Source organism: Silene latifolia, chromosome 4, assembly GCF_048544455.1.
Source record: "Silene latifolia isolate original U9 population chromosome 4, ASM4854445v1, whole genome shotgun sequence".
NCBI classification, from domain to species: domain Eukaryota; kingdom Viridiplantae; phylum Streptophyta; class Magnoliopsida; order Caryophyllales; family Caryophyllaceae; genus Silene; species Silene latifolia.
The window spans coordinates 112,682,576-112,702,385 of NC_133529.1; the positions used below are offsets into that span (position 1 = coordinate 112,682,576).

General features: G+C 38.4%; 1 protein-coding gene across 1 annotated transcript; it reads right to left on the reverse strand.

Moving 5' to 3' along the window:
* Positions 1-15,466: 15,466 nt before the first annotated feature.
* On the reverse strand, positions 15,467-17,822 carry LOC141652416 (methylthioribose kinase-like). Its single transcript, XM_074459865.1, has 6 exons — positions 17,540-17,822; positions 17,148-17,457; positions 16,836-17,007; positions 16,530-16,731; positions 16,118-16,299; positions 15,467-15,926 (listed from the first exon to the last, which is right to left on the reverse strand). The coding sequence occupies exons 1-6, from the start codon at positions 17,723-17,725 to the stop codon at positions 15,725-15,727; spliced, it is 1,254 nt and encodes a 417-aa protein (XP_074315966.1). The 5' UTR covers positions 17,726-17,822; the 3' UTR covers positions 15,467-15,724.
* Positions 17,823-19,810: the final 1,988 nt, after the last annotated feature.

Genomic DNA, 19,810 nt, shown 5'->3' on the forward strand with positions numbered 1-19,810 from the left:
GAGAGCTTCAATCTCACGGTGCCACTTCTCGAGTAGCTTTGGTTCACCTACCCCGTCATATGTGGGAGGGTTGAAGCGAGCAATGATGATGCTGAGCTGAGTTGCATCCATCGACTTCTCGTTCCCCTTTCCCACATTTTTGAGAGCTTCAAGGAGAGCCTCTTGTTGCTCAATCATGCGAGCAACCTCATCAAGAGTCATCTCTGAAGCTTGGATCTGCGCGGGAGTTCTTTTGGGCGGCATACTGAGCTGACAAGAAAGACGGAAACGTAAACACAAAAGTCTACGACTCAAAACGTAATAATCTTCCGCCAAAAGAACACTCGGCCGAGTATACAACCATACTCGGTCGAGTAACGACTACTCGGTCGAGTATCTTAGATACTCGGTCGAGTATTCGACTCCAGAAGCGAACGTCAGAAACTCAAAAACAACACTCGGTCGAGTAAAACAACACTCGGCCGAGTAGACCCTACTTGGTCGAGTATACTTTCTTACTCGGTCGAGTTATCACATACAGTAGCTACTGCTACTCACTGCCAATCAATATTCGGTCTAGTGCTTGGTTACTCGGCCGAGTGCTCCCTACTCGGTCGAGTACCTGCCCTGCTCGGCCGAGTCACAGAATAGACGGGTATACAGTATAAAGTCCCTATCATGCTCACTATTCCCGCAACGAACACATAACATCAAGGACTTTAACGCCACATTAAAATCACATCAGCATACGATTCAAATATCAAGAACTTTAATGCCACGTTATAATCATATAAGCATACAAGTCATGCATACGCTAAATCCAACATGACAAACATTCACACACCCGTCACATCCTCCATTTCTCCCATCACCACATTTACAACTTTCAACACATACACTTTCAACTATCAACTATTACCAACATGCATCTTCACATACATGTGTATACAAAACCTATCTCTCATCACACTTCCCATGTTACCGGCTCGAGTTTGTGAGGGCCAATTTGCGACTCCGGGACGTCTCCCGAGTCTTTGCGGTAGCTCCAAACAACTCTCCCCGGGTTCATTTTATTTAGACTCCCTAGGTTCATTAAATTCATTTGTTTAGGTGCCTAATCTTCGGCTCGATACCACTTTGTAACACCCCCTCATACCAAGGTGCCTTACCAGGACCACCCTACCATGAAAGTGTGTTACCATCTCGGTTGCCGAGGTTAGTACATATCAAAAGCGTCCGAACCGAGCACATTTATTAAAAATCTTGTAAAGTATAAAGTTTACAACATCCAAACTCAAATCTTTGTTTTAACAAAATACAACTTCAAAGTCCGACAACAAAAGAAATCCAACTAAGACTCAGACGGTGATGCTATGACTCGTGATGACAATTCTCCCAAGACAGTCCCCAAGCTCACACTAGCAATACACCATCAAGCCCGCTGCTCACCATCCCGAATGGATCACCGCGATTCCACAAACAACAACGGGGTCGATATACTCAAATATTAAGACAACCAAACGGAGAAATCAATTGATCATCACCACTTCCCAATCATCCAATCTCACACAAGAACTACACACCGAAGTGTGTAGCCTTGCCGCATTACCCATCGCAACGCAATGTAATCCTCGCCGCCCGATGGTGACCGCAGCCGATCCCACCTAGTCCAGCTCCTCAACGAGCGACAACAATCCTTGTCCCTTAATGTGCACATCCCCTCCCGTGGCGGGTTCCACGGAGGGCGAACTAGGTGTGAAGCCACTCCCGCAAGTGACTCCACCACAATCACAATCACATGACATCACAGCCATCTCAATCCCCTCACACCAACATTGTCACAACAATCTCCATACTCCGATGATCAACAGATAACAATAATCACAACAAACATGTCTTACAAAGAACAAGAACGAGTAGGGAAACCCTACCTTAGCAATCAACAAAGGGAATGAACTCGAACAATCATAAAGGCTCCTCTACGAAGTCTTCTCCTATACCATAATCATATCACACAATTACACATTGTACAACCCCATAATCCCAATTCCGTAAATGTACAAAGAACCCCAACGAATACGAATAACATATAATTAGAACTTACCAACGAGGGATGAGGGATTATACGCAAGGACTCAAGATTTCACAAACAACAAGGCTATGGGATTATTAGGAGTGATTAGGGAGAGATTAGGGTTAACGTAGAAATGATGAAGTTGAAATGATGTTTTTGAAAACTGACGCGGGATATAAAATAATCTTAAACACTCCCTAATCAAACCGTCAAAATAATACTCGCCAGACCGAATACTCGGTCGAGTAAAGTTATACTCGACCGAGTATCCTCTACTCGGTCGAGTATTCACTATACTCGGCCGAGTATTCATCGGCAGAATCAAAACAACTCACAACAACAGCACTACTCGGCCGAGTAGGCTCTACTCGGTCGAGTAGTCTCCAAAGAAAATCCGTAGTGTTACACCGATTCCATAGTTAAAAAAATTAATATGTATTTTCATATAATGACACCGTAAAACCCAAATTTCGTGTAAGTTGTTCATATAATGATACTAAAATCATTAATTACCAATATTTTATGAATAAATATTAATAAATAAGTGTTTTGATTTTCAATTATATGTTTTTACTAAATACAAAATTATATTTAGTGAGTTTGTAGAATCTTGCGATTCTACGATCCGATTCTACCGATTCGATCCTACCCTCCCCATCGATCCAAAGTAGAATCCCGATCCTGATAACATTGGTCAAGTCATTCTCTAATATATATAATTATAATACATAACGAAAATTTATAAATTTACATTTTATAAATTATAGTGAATTTATCTTATTTTAATTAAAATATTATAATTTAGATTTTGAAGAAGATATTTTTATTTGATTAAAAGATTATATTATGATAAAATGATAATAGTAAAGAAAGAAATTTTTTTGTTTCCCTATTTAGTTGATGCTTTTTGGAGGGACAACTTTGGAGAGTTTTATAGGGGAAAGTATATAGGGGGATGAGGAGGCCCAGTTGAAGAGAGAGAGAGAGAAGGCAAATGTGGAGATAAAATCTCACATTTGCGGACGGTCTAAGTGACTACATTACCCAATATGATAGTTGATACGTGCAATTTATATAGACTTTTTAGCCTCTTATTGCACGCATTTTTATGCCTTTTTGTATCGCTTTGTATTGTAAAATGCGTCGAATTGGCTACTTTGGTTTGTTTTGTCTTGATTGCAGAAATGGACCCGAAAGTAGCGGAACCGCATCTTATTCGTCCCAATTAGCATGCATTTTAAGGAGACGGAGGTCTTAGAGCAGAGGTCGTACCTCGGGATGCGTGAAGGGAGGTCAATGGAAGCTGCCAAGACGAGTTGAGGGCTGATGCATTGGATTTCCACTCGATCGAGATGTTCTGGAGTTCGATCGAGTGGTTTGGCAGGAACTGAAGGTCGATCGAGTTGTTCTATATACTCGATCGAAAAGTGCTTTTATGGGAATACTCGATCGAGAGCCTGAAGTGTTCAATCGAGAAGATTTGCTGGAGAAGACTGTAATACTACGGTTTTATGAGTCTCTGGGTACTCTATCGAGTAGGCTTTACTCTGTCGAGTAAGGGTGTGTTGCGTTTTAAAATAGTTTCTGACCTGTTGGGTACTCGATCGAGTAACGTAGATACTCGATCGAGTAAGGGGGCACTCGATCGAGTACCTTAGCTACTCGATCGAGTAGCGGTTCGGGAATGTTTTGACGGGTTTTGCTAATAACGCGAGTTTGATATAAAAGGTTTCCGTCAGTTTATTTAATCACTTTTAACCTTTCTAAACCCTTCAAAAGAAAAAGGAGTTACGTAGTTCTCTCTCGTCGCGTTGTTGGCAAATCCCCAAGGCTAGGAGTGTCGGATCATCTTGTTCTTTGCATCATAGTGTTCCTTGCGTCAAGGGTAAGATCTACATACCAATTTTATACTGTTTCTTTGAGTTTGTTTAAAACCCTAATTGGGTAGATTTGGGGGTTTTGGGAGGGTTATGTTGATTAGGTGATAATTGTATGATTATGTGTATAGGAGAAGGGTTCGTAGAGGAAAGGTTTTGAGACAATTTCTGCTAGATCGTCGATGTTTGTGTTGCTTTCCGGTAGGGTTTCCCTACTCAGTATTAATTACATAATGTGTGGTGATTGTGCTGTAGTTAGTGATTGTTGATTGATTCAGACGGTTGTGATTGTATATTGTTGATTGATTCAGACGGTTGTGATTGTATATTGTTGATTGATTCGAGACGGTTGTTGATGTTGTATTGTGATTGCGATTGTTTGTCTCTGGTTCTCGAGATGCGTTCTCGGCTGAGTGGAGTCACTTGCGGGGGTGGCTTCACGCCCTAGTTTTGCCCTTCGTGGAACCCGCCACGGAAGGGGATGTGCACATTAATGGGACAGGGTTATCGCTCGGTATGATGAGTGAGGCTTAGGTGGGAACGCAGCGCGTCCCCCACCGCTGGCGGTGGTCCAAAGGGGACGATCGGTGACGAGATTGATTGGAGTGGGTGTGATTGTGTGTGTGACCGTGTGAGCTGCTTGTTTCTTGTGTTGTTGGTTTATATAAATTGTGTGATTAGTACTTGACCCCGTTTAAATGTTTTAAAACGTGATCCATTCGGGGGTGGTGGCGATTATTGAGCGGTATGATATGATGCGTATGGGATAGCCGGGATGAGTCATCACGTGGCGATTAGAAGTCTTCCGCTTGTGTCGACGGTGTTTCATAGCTTTGATAGTTTTAGCGATGAGACCGTCGAGAATCTTTGTATTTCGATTTAGCGCTTTTGGTTTTGATCATGTAATCACTTAAACTATATTTACTTTTAAAGTACGTTTCTCTATTGTCTTATGATTATCATTGTCTCGGGGAACCGAGATGGTAGTACTTCCATGCCTTAAGTGGTCCTGGTAAGGCACTTGAGTATGGGGTGTTACAAAATGGTATCGAGCGACGATCCCGAAACTCGTAACCAATTAACCCAATGAATATAGGGAGTCAATTAAAATGAACCCGGGGTAAAAGTTGTAGGAGTTAATGCAAAGACTTGGGAGACGTCCTAAAGTCGCAAACTCGCCCTACAATTTTGAACCGGTCACCATGGGATATGAGTCGGGATCGCTATGTGTTTATCCTGTGAATTGTGTACCTATATGGTGATGTGTGGCATGAATCAGTGGATGTATGTATGTGGAGAATGGGGAATGTGTAGAAAAGATGGTGATAATGTGATTTCGTATGTTGTTGATTGAAAGCATGTTGCATGATAGTTGGTTTACAATGTTGGTTGGAATTGTTAGAAAAGTGTATGAGAATGATGAGTAATGTGTTGGAAATGGATGAATTGATTGGAAAATATGGAGTAGCAATTGCATGAGAATATGAATTTTGTGATTATGAATATGTTTAGGTGACGAAGTGTATTTGTAATGTTGGTTTATTAGTAACATGGAAATAGGATTTGTAATGTATGAGAATGTTTTGTGTTACGAAAAGTTATAAAATTTAAAGTATGCGGTTAGTATATGACTAATGAGTTAAATAATATATGTGCATGATGGATGTTGTTGCTTGATTTTTGAAGATGGTAACATGAGATTAGCAATACTGGTTTTATGAGTACTGAGTCGTTTTGTCTACCTTGTTGTTGTTTAAGTCGTTTGGGAAGTAAAAATCAATAGTTGTGTTTTTCGTTTATAAAGAGGTTGTCTTTAAACTGTTATAACTTGAGATGCATAAATGTTTTTGATGTGATTCCAATTGGAGGTGATAGCTTGTCCTTTTACGATTCTAACGATAGGTCACACGCCCAAAACGATCAAGAAACGAGTGAGTTATGACTGTTTTACGAAAACTGGACAGCGCTGAGAAATGCGTAGGTACTCGATCGAGTAGCCTTGGTACTCGATCGAGTAGGGGGGGGGGGGGGACTCGATCGACTACGTCAGTTACTCGATCGAGTGGCCCTGGTAATTTTTTTTTTACGTGCTTCTGATCTTCACCTACTCGATCGAGTAAGTCACTTACTCGATCGAGTGGCCTGTACTCGATCTAGTGACCCCTGTTTTGGGTCATATGCTTATCTTTTGAATTCGTTGCATATTATGTTTAATTCAAAGATGTTATTTTACTTCTTTATGCATTGTTTTACATGTATGTTGGTCTTGATACGTAAGTTACCCAATCTTATGGTGAAGTGAGTGGCACCTGTGGTGAGTAGGAGTTCGGTGGGAGGACATGAGTTATATAAGTTGTGATAGATAGTGGAAAAAAAAAAAAACAGATTGTTATGGTTTATTGAGACATAGAGCATGTTTTGTGAGATGAGATGAGCGATATGTTTGTATGTTGAGTAATGCAAAAGTAATTGAATGTGGGCAAGGGATGACGTGAGTTTATGGAACGTGAGAATGAAAAGATTGAAATGAGGGACGCAAATGGCGGCAGCTTGAGATGTGTAAAGAATCATGGAGGGGGATGGTTAAGAGTCGTGTGGGTTAAGAATATACACAGTGAAAGTTCGTTTTAAAGGGGTTGAGAAGAGTAGTATATAGTGAACTTTGTGGAGACATGTCGCAAGGTGGATTTGTAGACAGTGAGTGAGTTTGGGAGATTTGGTTTATTAAGAGATGAAATTACCGTGTGATTTCCTTGGGCAATTAACGGTACAAAAGGAATTCTGATTGCTAGAGAGGTACAAAGGAGATGCAATTGTTTGAACAGTGAACGCTGATTTTATGGATAGATTAGTGGCAAGTGTGAGTGATAGCATAGCAAGAGAAGATCCATGGTAAGAAAGAGCGAGGTGATATCGATATGAATAATGGGATTTGGGTTTTAGAGCGATGAGAAGGTAATTGGAGCACTAAAGAGTTAGGTAGAAGTAATAAGGAGTTGAACTATTAAATGGTATTGTTGAGTATAAAGAGAAAAGAAGGATAAAAGTAAGTTGAGAAAAATGTTCACCGGAGTTATGTGACATAAAAGTAAGGAATCGTCGAGATGTATGATAATCTTGTCAAGAGTAAGTAAGTTAATGGTTATACGAAGTGTCGACAACATGATTAATCATGAGTTTAGAGGAATTAAGGGAGTATGAAGTTGGTGGAGTATTTGCACGATACGAGATTTTTGGTGGAGAGTTAGATGATGATACAATTAAGGATAGTATTGGAAAGAATGTTGAGGTAATTTTGTTGATGGATTTGATGTTCGTTGTTTGGGATGTTAACCAAAGATAGGAAAGAAATCGTGATGTTTAGAGATGGGTGTAAGAGGTTTGATGTCCTGGACAAAGTGGTAGTGATATGATTTGTGACTAGTGGTTAAGGGTGATGGTATATTAGAAAGTTAGCAATCCTAAAGAGGTTGATTTTGTAGAGACCAGATTGATATGTATGGTTGTGAGAGAGCATAAGATGTGGTTATATGAGGCGGTTGTTAGTAGTTGAGTATTAATGGTATGGTTATATTTGGCATGAGGTGATGGTTATGCGAATGAGAGAATGTGTTATGAGGGGCATACGAATTAAGCTCGGGTGAGAGGTAACTTTTATCCGTGGTAACTTACGTGATCGGGATTGACTTGGTTGGATGTGATTACAGTCCGTGATATATAAATGTTTGTGTGAGGTTTTGACCTCACAAGACGTGGTATGGTGTGATTATCATAAAGTTGTTATTTGAACGTTACAGAATGCATGTTGGTACGCTAATCTAATTGAATGATGATTAAAAAGGTAATAATTTGAGTGATCTGGCATGATTGGTTATACTTGTATGTATTCATGATACATGTCAATCTGTGATATGGTACGGGGATGATATTCACGAGGTTATTATCTGTTTAATTCATAAAATATGTTGTGTTATGATTTAGTAAAGTGGATTTGAGTAAGTTTTTCTTGTCTGAGAAGCTATTCTGAGTCAGTGTTTATGGGAGTTGTATGCAGTTGTGATGTCTATCGATGTGGTTATTGTGCCTCGGGTGGTGATTCGGGCACGGTACATAGTGTTGTGATACGGGTATTTTCGCACTGCGGTGTGACTGTTGGTGGCGGTGTTGCGATGCCGTCACCGGTTGTAGTGGAGTAGGCGGGATGATTATGATACGAGTTTTCAAAAGTACATACCAGTCATACATAGATTGTTGTTTTGTATGTTGTTGCCTCCCGTGAGTTTCAGTTTGTACGGATAGACAGTTGTTTTGTTTATTGATGTTTTCTTTACCAGGTTAAGTTTGAGAATGAGGGTAGAGTATGATATGAAAGAGAGTTGTACATGTTTTCGTTGTTGTCATGGTATAGTGAGATTCATTGATGGGACACGATTGTGAGAAGTTGATACTGATAATTTTGATCTTGTTTTAAGTTGAGGCATCAGTAGTCATAGTCATGATCTGATATATGCAGGTGGTTCATAATCCTTTGTTGAGACAGTGAGTGTAGGGTGTTGAGTAATTAGTGTCGTGTTAAGTTATGTATGAGTCTTGCGGTAATGAAAGAAAGGAACTTGAGGATCTAGCGTGAGTGTACGTAACAAGTGTGGATCGTGAGTTATGCTTTTGGCGATAAGAGTTTTATATAGTTTATATAGAGAGCTGTGTCATGTTGCGGTAATAGGGAACAAGTGAAGTTTTGGGTTAAGCTAAGGATTTTGCGGTATAGGTTAGGTGGTGTGACGAGTGAAGTGAAGTATGAGAGTTGTTTAAGTAAGAGAGCCTTGGATATGTGCTTGGCGAGTGTTTAGATTATAGGGGGTTATCTTTGACATGCGGTGGTGATGAGGATAATGAAAAGATATATCTAGGATTTAGTATTAGTGAGTTACGAGGACGTAACATTTATCTTAAGAGGAGTAGGATGCGATAAAAGAGATTTTGATGGGTGTGCATATGGTAATATATTTGGAAGTTTGAGCCTTGATGTCGAATAAAAGGTTGATTCGTGTTGTGGTTAATTTTGTTAAAGGTCATGACCGTGCTTGTAGTAGTTCGATGTTTAGGAGTGTGAGAATATTTCACCAATGTTGACAATTGGATGATGATGTTTATGAGTGTTAGTAAACTTCGAGGACGAAGTTCCTTTTAAGGGTGGTAGAATGTAACATTCCGTTTGATGTCTATGAGTGTCTTGATTTTTGGATTTGATAGTGGATGATATTATGGAGCTAGCAGCGTTAGAGGATGGTAGTTGGTTATGTATGGAGTTGGTGTTGTGAGAGATATATATGTGGTGGATACGATATCGTGAGTCATGTTAAGGAAGTAAACATAGTTGGTGGAATGGGTGTTAAGAGTTCATGTTTTATGTTTGGTCGAGTTCTTGAGTTCTTAGTTATGTTGTTGTGTCTTGGTCGAGTGAGTATGGTTGTTTTTATGTATGGGTTGAACTTCGGGGACGAAGTTCTTTTTAAGGAGGGAAGACTGTAATACTACGGTTTTATGAGTCTCTGGGTACTCTATCGAGTAGGCCTTACTCTGTCGAGTAAGGGTGTGTTGCGTTTAAAATAGTTTCGACTGTTGGGTACTCGATCGAGTAACGTAGATACTCGATCGAGTAAGGGGGCACTCGATCGAGTATCTTAGCTACTCGATCGAGTAGTCGGTTTACGGGGAATGTTTTGACGGGTTTTGCTAATAACGCGAGTTTGATATAAAAGGTTTCCGTCAGTTTATTTAATCACTTTTAACCTTTCTAAACCCTTCAAAAGAAAAAGGAGTTACGTAGTTCTCTCTCGTCGCGTTGTTGGCAAATCCCCAAGGCTAGGAGTGTCGGATCATCTTGTTCTTTGCATCATAGTGTTCCTTGCGTCAAGGGTAAGATCTACATACCAATTTTATACTGTTTCTTTGAGTTTGTTTAAAACCCTAATTGGGTAGATTTGGGGGTTTTGGGAGGGTTATGTTGATTAGGTGATAATTGTATGATTATGTGTATAGGAGAAGGGTTCGTAGAGGAAAGGTTTTGAGACAGCTGCTAGATCGTCTGATGTTTGTGTTGCTTTCCAGGTAGGGTTTCCCTACTCAGTATTAATTACATAATGTGTGGTGATTGTGCTGTAGTTAGTGATTGTTGATTGATTCAGACGGTTGTGATTGTATATTGTTGATTGATTCAGACGGTTGTGATTGTATATTGTTGATTGATTCAGACGGTTGTTGATGTTGTATTGTGATTGCTGATTGTTTGTCTCTAGTTCTCGAGATGCGTTCTCGGCTGAGTGGAGTCACTTGCGGGAGTGGCTTCACGCCCTAGTTTTGCCCTTCGTGGAACCCGCCACGGAAGGGGATGTGCACATTAATGGGACAGGGTTATCGCTCGGTATGATGAGCGGGGCTTAGGTGGGAACGGCCATGGTCCCCCAGCTGGCGGTCTGGTCCAGTGGACAGTCGGTGACGGAGATTGATTGGAGTGGGTGTGATTGTGTGTGTGACCGTGTGAGCTGCTTGTTTACTGTGTTGTTGGTTTATATAAATTGTGTGATTAGTACTGACCCCGTTTAAATGTTTTAAAAACTGTGGTGATCCATTCGGGGTGGTGAGCGATTATTGAGCGGTATGATATGATGCGTATGGGATAGGCCGGATGAGTCATCACGTGGCGCTTAGAAGTCTTCCATTGTGTCGACGGTGTTTCATAGCTTTGATAGTTTTAGCATGAAGAGACCGTCTGAGAATGCTGTATTTCAGTTTAGCCGTTTTGGTTTTGATCATGTAATCACTTAAACTATATTTACTTTTAAAGTACGTTTCTCTATTGTCTTATGATTATCATTGTCTCGGGGAACCGAGATGGTAGTACTTCCATGCCTTAAGTGGTCCTGGTAAGGCACTTGGAGTATGGGGGTGTTACAAAGACCTCAATCGAGTAGTCTGAAAGTACTCGATTGAGTAGTTTACTGTGTTACACGGTTTTTAGTAATCCGTGATAGGTTTAATTATGTTAATTTTCGCTCCCCTATATAAGGGAGTCGTCATTAGGTTATAAAACATCTCTTAGCTACTACTTACTTCTGCTTAATCTCTCTTCATACTTTTAATCACTTCTCTACTTCTCTTTATCACATACTTTTGCTCTTAACTACGATGGATTGTTCTTTACGCCGGATTCAATTGGATTGTAATCTTTCTTTTCTCTTAATCTTTTTCTAAGAATTTACTTATTCTTAATTTCTCGTTCACTTGTCATTATTTTTATTTTTGTTTAGTTTATGCTTGATTATCATTCCTTTATCATGTCTCTTATTAGCACGCTTCTTGTTGTTATTGTTGACTGCCTTAAGAATATGAGTAGCTAATCCCCTTATGTTAGGATTAGGGGTTCCGTGGTAGTATTGAGACGATGTAGTAAATAGACTAGACGATTTACATGTGAGAATATGTGACCGTAGCAATATAACTGTAACATATTTAGTTGAGTGCACGCTTCTAAATAATATTAATTTGGTTAACTTTGATCCTAGATCGGAAGATTGGAATAAACAGACCTGCTATGAACAGTAGACTACCCTAATGAGGACGGAAGTTAAGTTAGTGGAAATCTAGGGTGGATAGCGGACTGGAAGGACCTTTCCCTTGCCCTTCTCATAGTAGATTATCTAGGCTATTTACAACTGAGTCGATAAACTGCCATGGTGAACCGAAGTCCTAACATACTCTCTTTTATCTGATCACTTATCTAGCATTTTCTTGCCTTATTGCTCTTGCTTTATTTCTCTTACCCTTTAACCTTTAGTAGTTTAGAAAACCAAATTCAAAACCCCCATTTGTGACTTAGATAAACTAAGTTACAGATAGATACCTTGCCTCCCTGTGGAGATCGACCCTACTTATCACTAGCTTCTGTTAGTTATATTTAGGTATTTATTTTTGGTACATAACGACCGTATCAATAGTAGCCCATCCGTTTTTATAATTATCTTCTACTCCCTTCGTCCCTGATCACTCGTTTGCCTTTGATTTTACACAAAGACCATATTGTAGATACCTCATTTTTACACTTTTCGCCAACCACCCAGTGATGATTGGGTCGCATGTTTGGTACGCGGAACGATTTATGGCAGTTCGTAAGTTTATCGTCAGGTGATAGCTCAAACACTCGAGTCTACCCCTTGGTCGTCATCTACGCATCGATATGGTCGTTTTGACAGTAATTAGAGTTCATTTGGAGTCCGGGCCAAAAACCGCTTCATTTTCTAAGAAACCATTTAAAATACCGAGTCGGAATGTTCTAGAATATTCTAGATATTTATTCCCAATCAAATTTTATATCTTTTGGTAAAATATCTTCCGTATATCGGAATAAGGAAGTATAGATTTACCGCAATTCCATAACAGAAACGCGGAAATCTTTCTTCCGGAGGAGCAAACCTCTGGGGAAATGACGCAGCAGATGCTGCGCCTCTTGGAAGGACCGCAGCAGCTGCTGCGCCTCTTCCCCTGCCCTTTTTGGCTGTTTATAGAATATTTCCGTGATTTCTTTCCAAAGTTTGTGTCATTCCAAAACTCTTCCACATTTTTTGGTATAAATAGAGACCTCCGGTCTCCATATTTTTCATGTGAGTATCCGCCCTTATCTTTTCTCTTTGCATTCTAGACCTTGCTCTAAGCTTTTGACGCCTACGTGCTTGATCATTCGACCACGTAAGCTCAGATTATTCTGAGTACCGTCACGTTGCATGACCGACCAATTTGACTACTACACATCAATCAATTAATCTAAAATCCTCTAACGAGGCACTTTCTACATACATTCGAGTCGAGGAGTCACTAACGTTAACTTAGTTAATCTCGTTCCGTCAAACATGTAAGTCTGAGGGTGTAAATCCCACTTTTATTTTATGATTTTATTTTTATACCAATTAATGTAAGGTTTACGTCAAAGGTATACTCAAAACCAATTTTAAAAACCCTTTTGTAAAACCGTTTTTACAAAACAGCGGAGATTAGACATTAAGAAGAACGCAGCAGCAGCTGCGCTTCTTCGAAGAGTCGCAACATATGTTGCACCTCTTCCAGAGGCCGCTTGCTGCTCTTGCTCTTCTTCTTCTTCTTCCTCGAGTTTCCATTGTTCTATCCTTTTCGTCTTATTTTCTTTCATATTTCAGTACATAAGCATCTTTCAATAATTCCCTTAATCATGACGCTTTGTTTAGACTTAAATCCCCTATAATTCGATATTTGCGGATTTTCGTCACTATATCAAACCCGGATTTTAGGAACTCGATTTGTCCACATCAAGTTTCTGGGATTCGTATTTTGTACCTACTTTTCATATTCGGTTTTGTTTCGTTTTCCAACCGTCTTAAATCCAAGATTAGTAATAAATCAATTCAGACACCGTAAATAAAATCTAACTCGTTTTAATCTGTTTTTATCGCTTTTATGACGGTTCTAGAAGTATATAACTTGCTAAATCACTTTTACTCGAGTTCCCAATCGATAATTGATCTTAAATTTACTAATGAACATTAACGGACTGCGGTTATAACTTCAGAGACAGAGCTGCGCCTCTTCCAGAGGACGCAGCAGATGCTGCGCCTGTTCTGAGGTGATTCATGTCTCTGAACTCATTTTCGCCTAGACGTAGCTTCTAATTATGGTTTTACTGTAGCTTCTTTTTTCGGGTTAAATTCATCTATATATGGTTTTGCTAATTCGGTTCATTTTAGCTAATTGCTTTCATTTGCTCAGTTTATAAGTGATTAATATCCATAATTTGTAGGATGGTTGAAGGTTTCAATTTTGATGTTAGATATCATTATGGTCGTAAAATTGAGGCTATGCATTGATGAATTGGTTACTATTTTGGGGGTTTGTTAAATTTTCAATTTTGGGTTTCGTCAGAGAGGTATAAATATAGAAATCTAGTTGAGGTAGGTTTGTCTTTAATGGATGGTAAGCCATTGATGCATTTTTCAAGGTGAAAGGTAAAAATTTCAAATCTCGGTTAAAAGAAATTGGAAAATCCAAAATCCAAATGAGTTGATTGAGTGGGGTTTAAATCTTTGGTATGTTCGGGACTTGGGAGTAATAGAAGGAAGGGTATTATGGGCATTTTACGTAAAATGTTACTTAATGAGTCGGGAAATAAGAAAAAAAGTGTCGGGTAGATATACGGTGGTGATTGGGGAGTTTAGATGAAAGTTTAGGGGTTATTTGTAAGGAAAAATTACAAATAACCACCGCGTATTTGCGTATTTTTATAAATTACCACTATGTATTTGTTTTTTTACAAATAACTCCCGGACTTCAACGTATATTCCCCAATCACCACCGTATTTATACCCGAACATAATTTTTTTTTATTTTCCGACTTGTTAAGTGACGATTTAGATGAAATACCATGATTACCCTCATTAAGTCACTCTCATTCAACTTTTCTTTCTTTCATATAATCCCCAAATCACCAATTTCTGAAATCTCCAAATCCCTAAGTAATCAATTAATCCCTTATATCTCCCCATGTCTCTGTCTCTGTCTCATTTTCCCAACAAGGATGGCAATGTCCTACAAAGGGGGTTTATGGGATAATGTTAGACTCAATAATGTTATGATCTATCTGAGATTTTTTCCATATCCTACCAGTACTTTGGCTTTCCGGCCTTCTGAATTGTCCTTCCACCATGAGTAATACCCCGTATATTCTATCTACCTCTTGTTGGATTGGTGTTTGCCAACTTTCTTTCACTGAATGAAGCTAGAAGATTTGTGTGTGTATCAATAACAAATTACTACATTTACTACAAGATTTGCGTGCCCATGACCATACGTTCTGAACTTGTGACCACTTTGTTCCTAAGACTACTTTATTGACCACAAAATTTGTGTGTATTAACTTTGATCGGTATTTCTTTTGGAAGGAAAGAGATGGAGATTTAGGTGATTAATTAATTTAGGGATCTCAGAAATTAGGGGATTATATGAAAGAAGGAAATGTTGAATGGGAGTGATTCAATAAGGGTAATCTCGGTATTTCACCTAAATCGTCACTTAACAAGTCGGAAAATAAGAAAAACGATGCTCGAGATAAAAATACGGTGATGATTAGGGAATATACATTGAAATCCGAGGGTTATTTGTAAAAATTCAAATACATGGTGATAATTTGTAAAAATACGCGAATACGTGGTGATTATTTGTAATTTTTTCTATTTGTAAAAATGCAAATACATGGTGGTTATTTGTAAAAATACGCAAATACGTGGTGGTTATTTGTAATTTTTCCTTATCTAATAGTATAGATTTAAGAGGTAAAAACGGAAAATCAAATCAAATGAGGTACCTGAAATCTCAAATGCTACTCTAGGTAACATTTCATTTCAGGTAGCTTATTTGGTTAAATAAGCTACTTGCTAAACGCTTACAAAAAAAAAATACGGTATCTTGAAATTTTGATCAAATAAGCTACTTTGACCAAATTAAATACCTGAAATGCCTTGTCAAACGGATCCTTATACAACATCTAGGGCACCAACTAGGGTTGGATATAAAACCAATCCCAATACAGAATATAACGTAATTACGATACTACAATGGGCCTATCCGGCTTAACTTATAACGCAAAATAGGCCAGTTGTTCAATGGGAATCATATTTTGCTTGAACGCTTCATTTGGTGCATTGGGTTACTTTGGTACAATTAGGACTTTGTATTGCTGAAGGGATGAAACTACTTGACCAATGGAGTAATGTTAACATCGAGACCGGAATGATGAGGGATACTGAAGCATGTATTGCTTAAGGGATGAAACTACTTGACCAATGGATTTAAATTTGCTCCTCTCTGTTAGAAGCATCCTTCCAAAGTTGAGTGTGTTCCTCTCGCACTCCGCCTTCTTGCTTACATTATCGATGCATTCAAACTCCTCCATTGTACATACACGAATAACCGACCTGTACAACAATTTGATTAGGAATTTCGAGATGCGTTTTTAGTCATGTAAGACAAGAAACTGCGACTAGGGAGATGATTTTTACGCTGAGACCAAAATTCGTCAAGATTAAAACTGTCCTTTATAATTAACTCCCTCGACACCAAAAGAAGTTTTAAGAAAAACATTTTCAAGGGTTAAGTATCATCTTACGCTATCAAATAAGCTGCGCAAAAGCCAAGGGCGTCTTGAAATACATCTTCCATATATTTTTTTTGAAGTATAACTTCAGCAGCAGCGGAACAATCATTGTGTTCAACCCAGAGTTTAATAAACTTTAGCTCGAAAAGTGTCCAGGTTTTTTCCAAGGTTTCCAGCAACCATGTCTTGTAGTTCTGCACATTATATAGCATTCTGTGTAAGAGAATCATTGTAAATAGCGAGAATCAAAAGTGACACGTTTCAAGCTCATTAGCTCAAGTCATTGGTACCACCACTCAATGACTGTAAGATAAGCTAACAGACATATGCAAGTTATAGTACCTGTATTTTGTTTCAGTAAAACTTAAAGTTGCAATTGGATCTACACCTGAATGTTCTATTACAAAAGTTTGATGACGATTACCTGACGATCATTCTGATGAGTAGCAAGTCCATCTTGTGCAAAGAAAGATACAATAAGATTTCTGAAAAAGGTTCCTATATCATACCCCATCGGCCCATAAAATGCAAATTCAGGGTCTATCACCTGAACTGAATTTTGGGTAACCATTACGGAACCAGCATGAAAATCTCCATGAATCAGTGCTTGAGTCTTTTCACAAAATCTACAAAACCGAGAACAATTTTGATTAGCTACATACTCCATAATTTTGTAAGATCGTCCTATACAACAAATTTGTAAAATGGTGGTAGAATTTAGTAGAATTACATGGATTTCAGTTGAGCAACTTGAAGTTTAATGGCATCATCTTCCTGAACCGCTTTGACATCAAGATCAAGTTGAGGAGATGTCCAACTATTATATTCCGACTCTTCAAATGGGCAGAAAGTAAGCTGTTCCATTAGCTTAATCATTTCCACATTCCCATAGAATTCAGCAACTGCATTCATCACAAGAAATTCATAACTAATAAATGTTGGGATTCAGACAATTGTACACCCAATGCAAGAAGAAACTATGGTGATCAGTGAAGCGAGCAAGAAAATCAATACATTCCTAGTTGTATTCTGAGAGACTTACCAGCACGTTCGTGATCATGTTGGCTTGTATAAAGAAGGGAAGAATGGAAAAACACACGGGTGAAGAATTCTGATATACTCTCGGCAAGCAGAGGATACTGAATTCCAGCAATTAAACCCTTGGTCAGGAGAATGTGTGGTGGCTCCAAATACTTGATGGCAATCAAACTAAGCCAAGGATCAAAGTGGTAAAGCTGTGGAACATGAGAAGGGCATAGGGAAGCATAAACTTGCAATGCCTTTGCTTCGTATTTGGCACGCTCCTTACTTTGTGGCATTGATTCCCCCATGGAACGGATGTATGGAAGAGCCTACAATGTGACGACAGATAATTTGACATGTAGCCTTAACTGGTTGGTTAATACATTTGAGCGTGGATTACCAAGATGTTACCTGTTTGATGACCATAGATCCCCCGGAACTCTTGACAATGTAGACGAAATTCATTAAGCCTTCGTCCACGGCTTGAATCTGCATATCATCAACTTTGTTGCTTAACTTGGAGGACAGGCATGGCGTGGCCTTTATGTATTCCCCCAGCGACACTTTATCTAGCTGCCGGAAATCGTTGACCGCCATGAAAATACTTGACAGCCTTGGAGCTCAAAGAGGGATAATGTAGGATTTTTAGATCAGAAATGACTTTAGATATCAAAGGTGGGTTAGTTTACTTAATTATTGCAATTAGCTATGCATTATAATATTGTTCTGTAGATCATTAAGTCTTGTTTAATCAATTTACATCTATTTAATAAAGCAACTTGCAATGCTATAGATCTATTCGCTAGTCTTCTTCATGTGCTACTCTTGTCCTATTTAAGTAATTTGTGTAGTAACATAGAGCATCACTCCGATTCAAGTTGCAGACCATAGTAATCCGAAGTTTGGGTGATCCGTCAAAAACTCAAAATTAATCCCAAGATTAAATTTTTCTAAAACAAATTTGAACTTCTTTTGATCCCCGCTAGAGTTAAGATTTTCTTCACTTTGTTCTTCCCTTTTCATAATTCGATTATACCCCTAAAACTTTCTTATTTACTTTTCTAAATTGGCCATCTTATCTTTTTTAAGACAAAATTATTTCTTTAGAAACTCTCTCTAAAAGTCTATCTCTCTTTCTCAAAATCCAAATCAAAATTCATACCACCTGTTATTCTTCCATGCTCTATTCAACCTCCCCCATTCTTCTTTTCCAATTTCTTCATCAAATCCATCAACACGCACCATAATTTCAACCTAACACCTTTATTCATTTTATTAGTTGCTAATCCTCCATCTCAAGTAAATATTTCACTATGTTTTGTTCCTAAACTTGTATTAGACGAATGAAACTACATGAACCATTATTTGCATACTAAAATACTAATGAAGAATGAGAGAGGAGACTACTCGGAGAGTGATTAAGAAGATACCCTCCGTTTCCTCGAGAACAAGAGAAGTGCCATCCCATTTAGCGCAAAGAGAAGTTTGAACGTTTTTAGGGTGACAATTGGAAAGAAGCTAAAATCCAAAAAAAGACAACCAAAGCAAAGATTATTAAAATCCCAAGCTCGATCTTTTCCGCATGGCTTCTCATCGCCTTCCCACTTCTAGTTTTGTAGAGAATGATGAATTAATTGAGTTTTTATTGGGAGTGATTGGATCCGTTTCAATTGTAAGATTTCACATCAAGTCGTTGAATTGAATTGAATCCCAACAATTGAACCACTCATCATCAAGTCACTCGGTCTTTTGTCGTCTCAATTAAATATTATCAATATTTTACTTCGCTTGGCAAATTTCTAATCTTATTTTGTTGAAGATATGATATTATCCATGTTTTATTTCAAGTGTCGTGAGATTGTTGATAATATGATATTATTCATATATTCAATTTTTATGTCCCTGGTAGGGGAGGGATACATTTTGTATTATCATTATCAATTAGTATCATATTCAAATGAGATTTTCTTCTATCATCTTTAGTTTTCATCTTTCTTAATGATTATAAAAATTACAATTTTTTTTCCTATTTTTAGGTGAGTGAAGATAAGTTATTTGTTAAAATTTGGTTTATTCATTTAATAAATAGAATGATGTATTTTGGGAGTTATCGGTATGTATGTTGGGAGTTTGATTTGGGGAGGAATCATTCATCTTTTTGGAGTCAAAGTCTTTTTTCTCCTTTCATCACTCTAATTTCTTATCTCTAACGGAATAAATATGAGATTTATCTCCTGAAAAGAGAATATGGTCACGGTTTCCTTTCTAGTAATCTTGAGAGAGTTTAGGGGTATAATTGAGGATTATTGAAAGACGTGGAAGGTTTGGTTCGATCGAGAAAAGGCCATAATTCAAGTCGCTACCCAAGATTGAGAAAAACCCTTAAATTTTTCTAAAACAAATTTGAACTTCTTTTGATTTATAGGCGTGGAAGATTCCTTGTTCACTTTGTTCTTCCCTTTAGGTAAATTATAGAACATTTGAGAATAACCAAGAATAGGTTCTAAAGTCTTCCTTTTCTAAATTGAAATCACTATCTTGGTTTTAAGACCTAGGCATATAACAATCCTACACACTTTGTAATAAGCAAGCAAAGTGAGGAATACCAATTGGGGCCAACTGGGGAAGTGACAAATAAGCCCCAAACGTTTGCCACTACGTGCAAATTAGCCCCATAACATT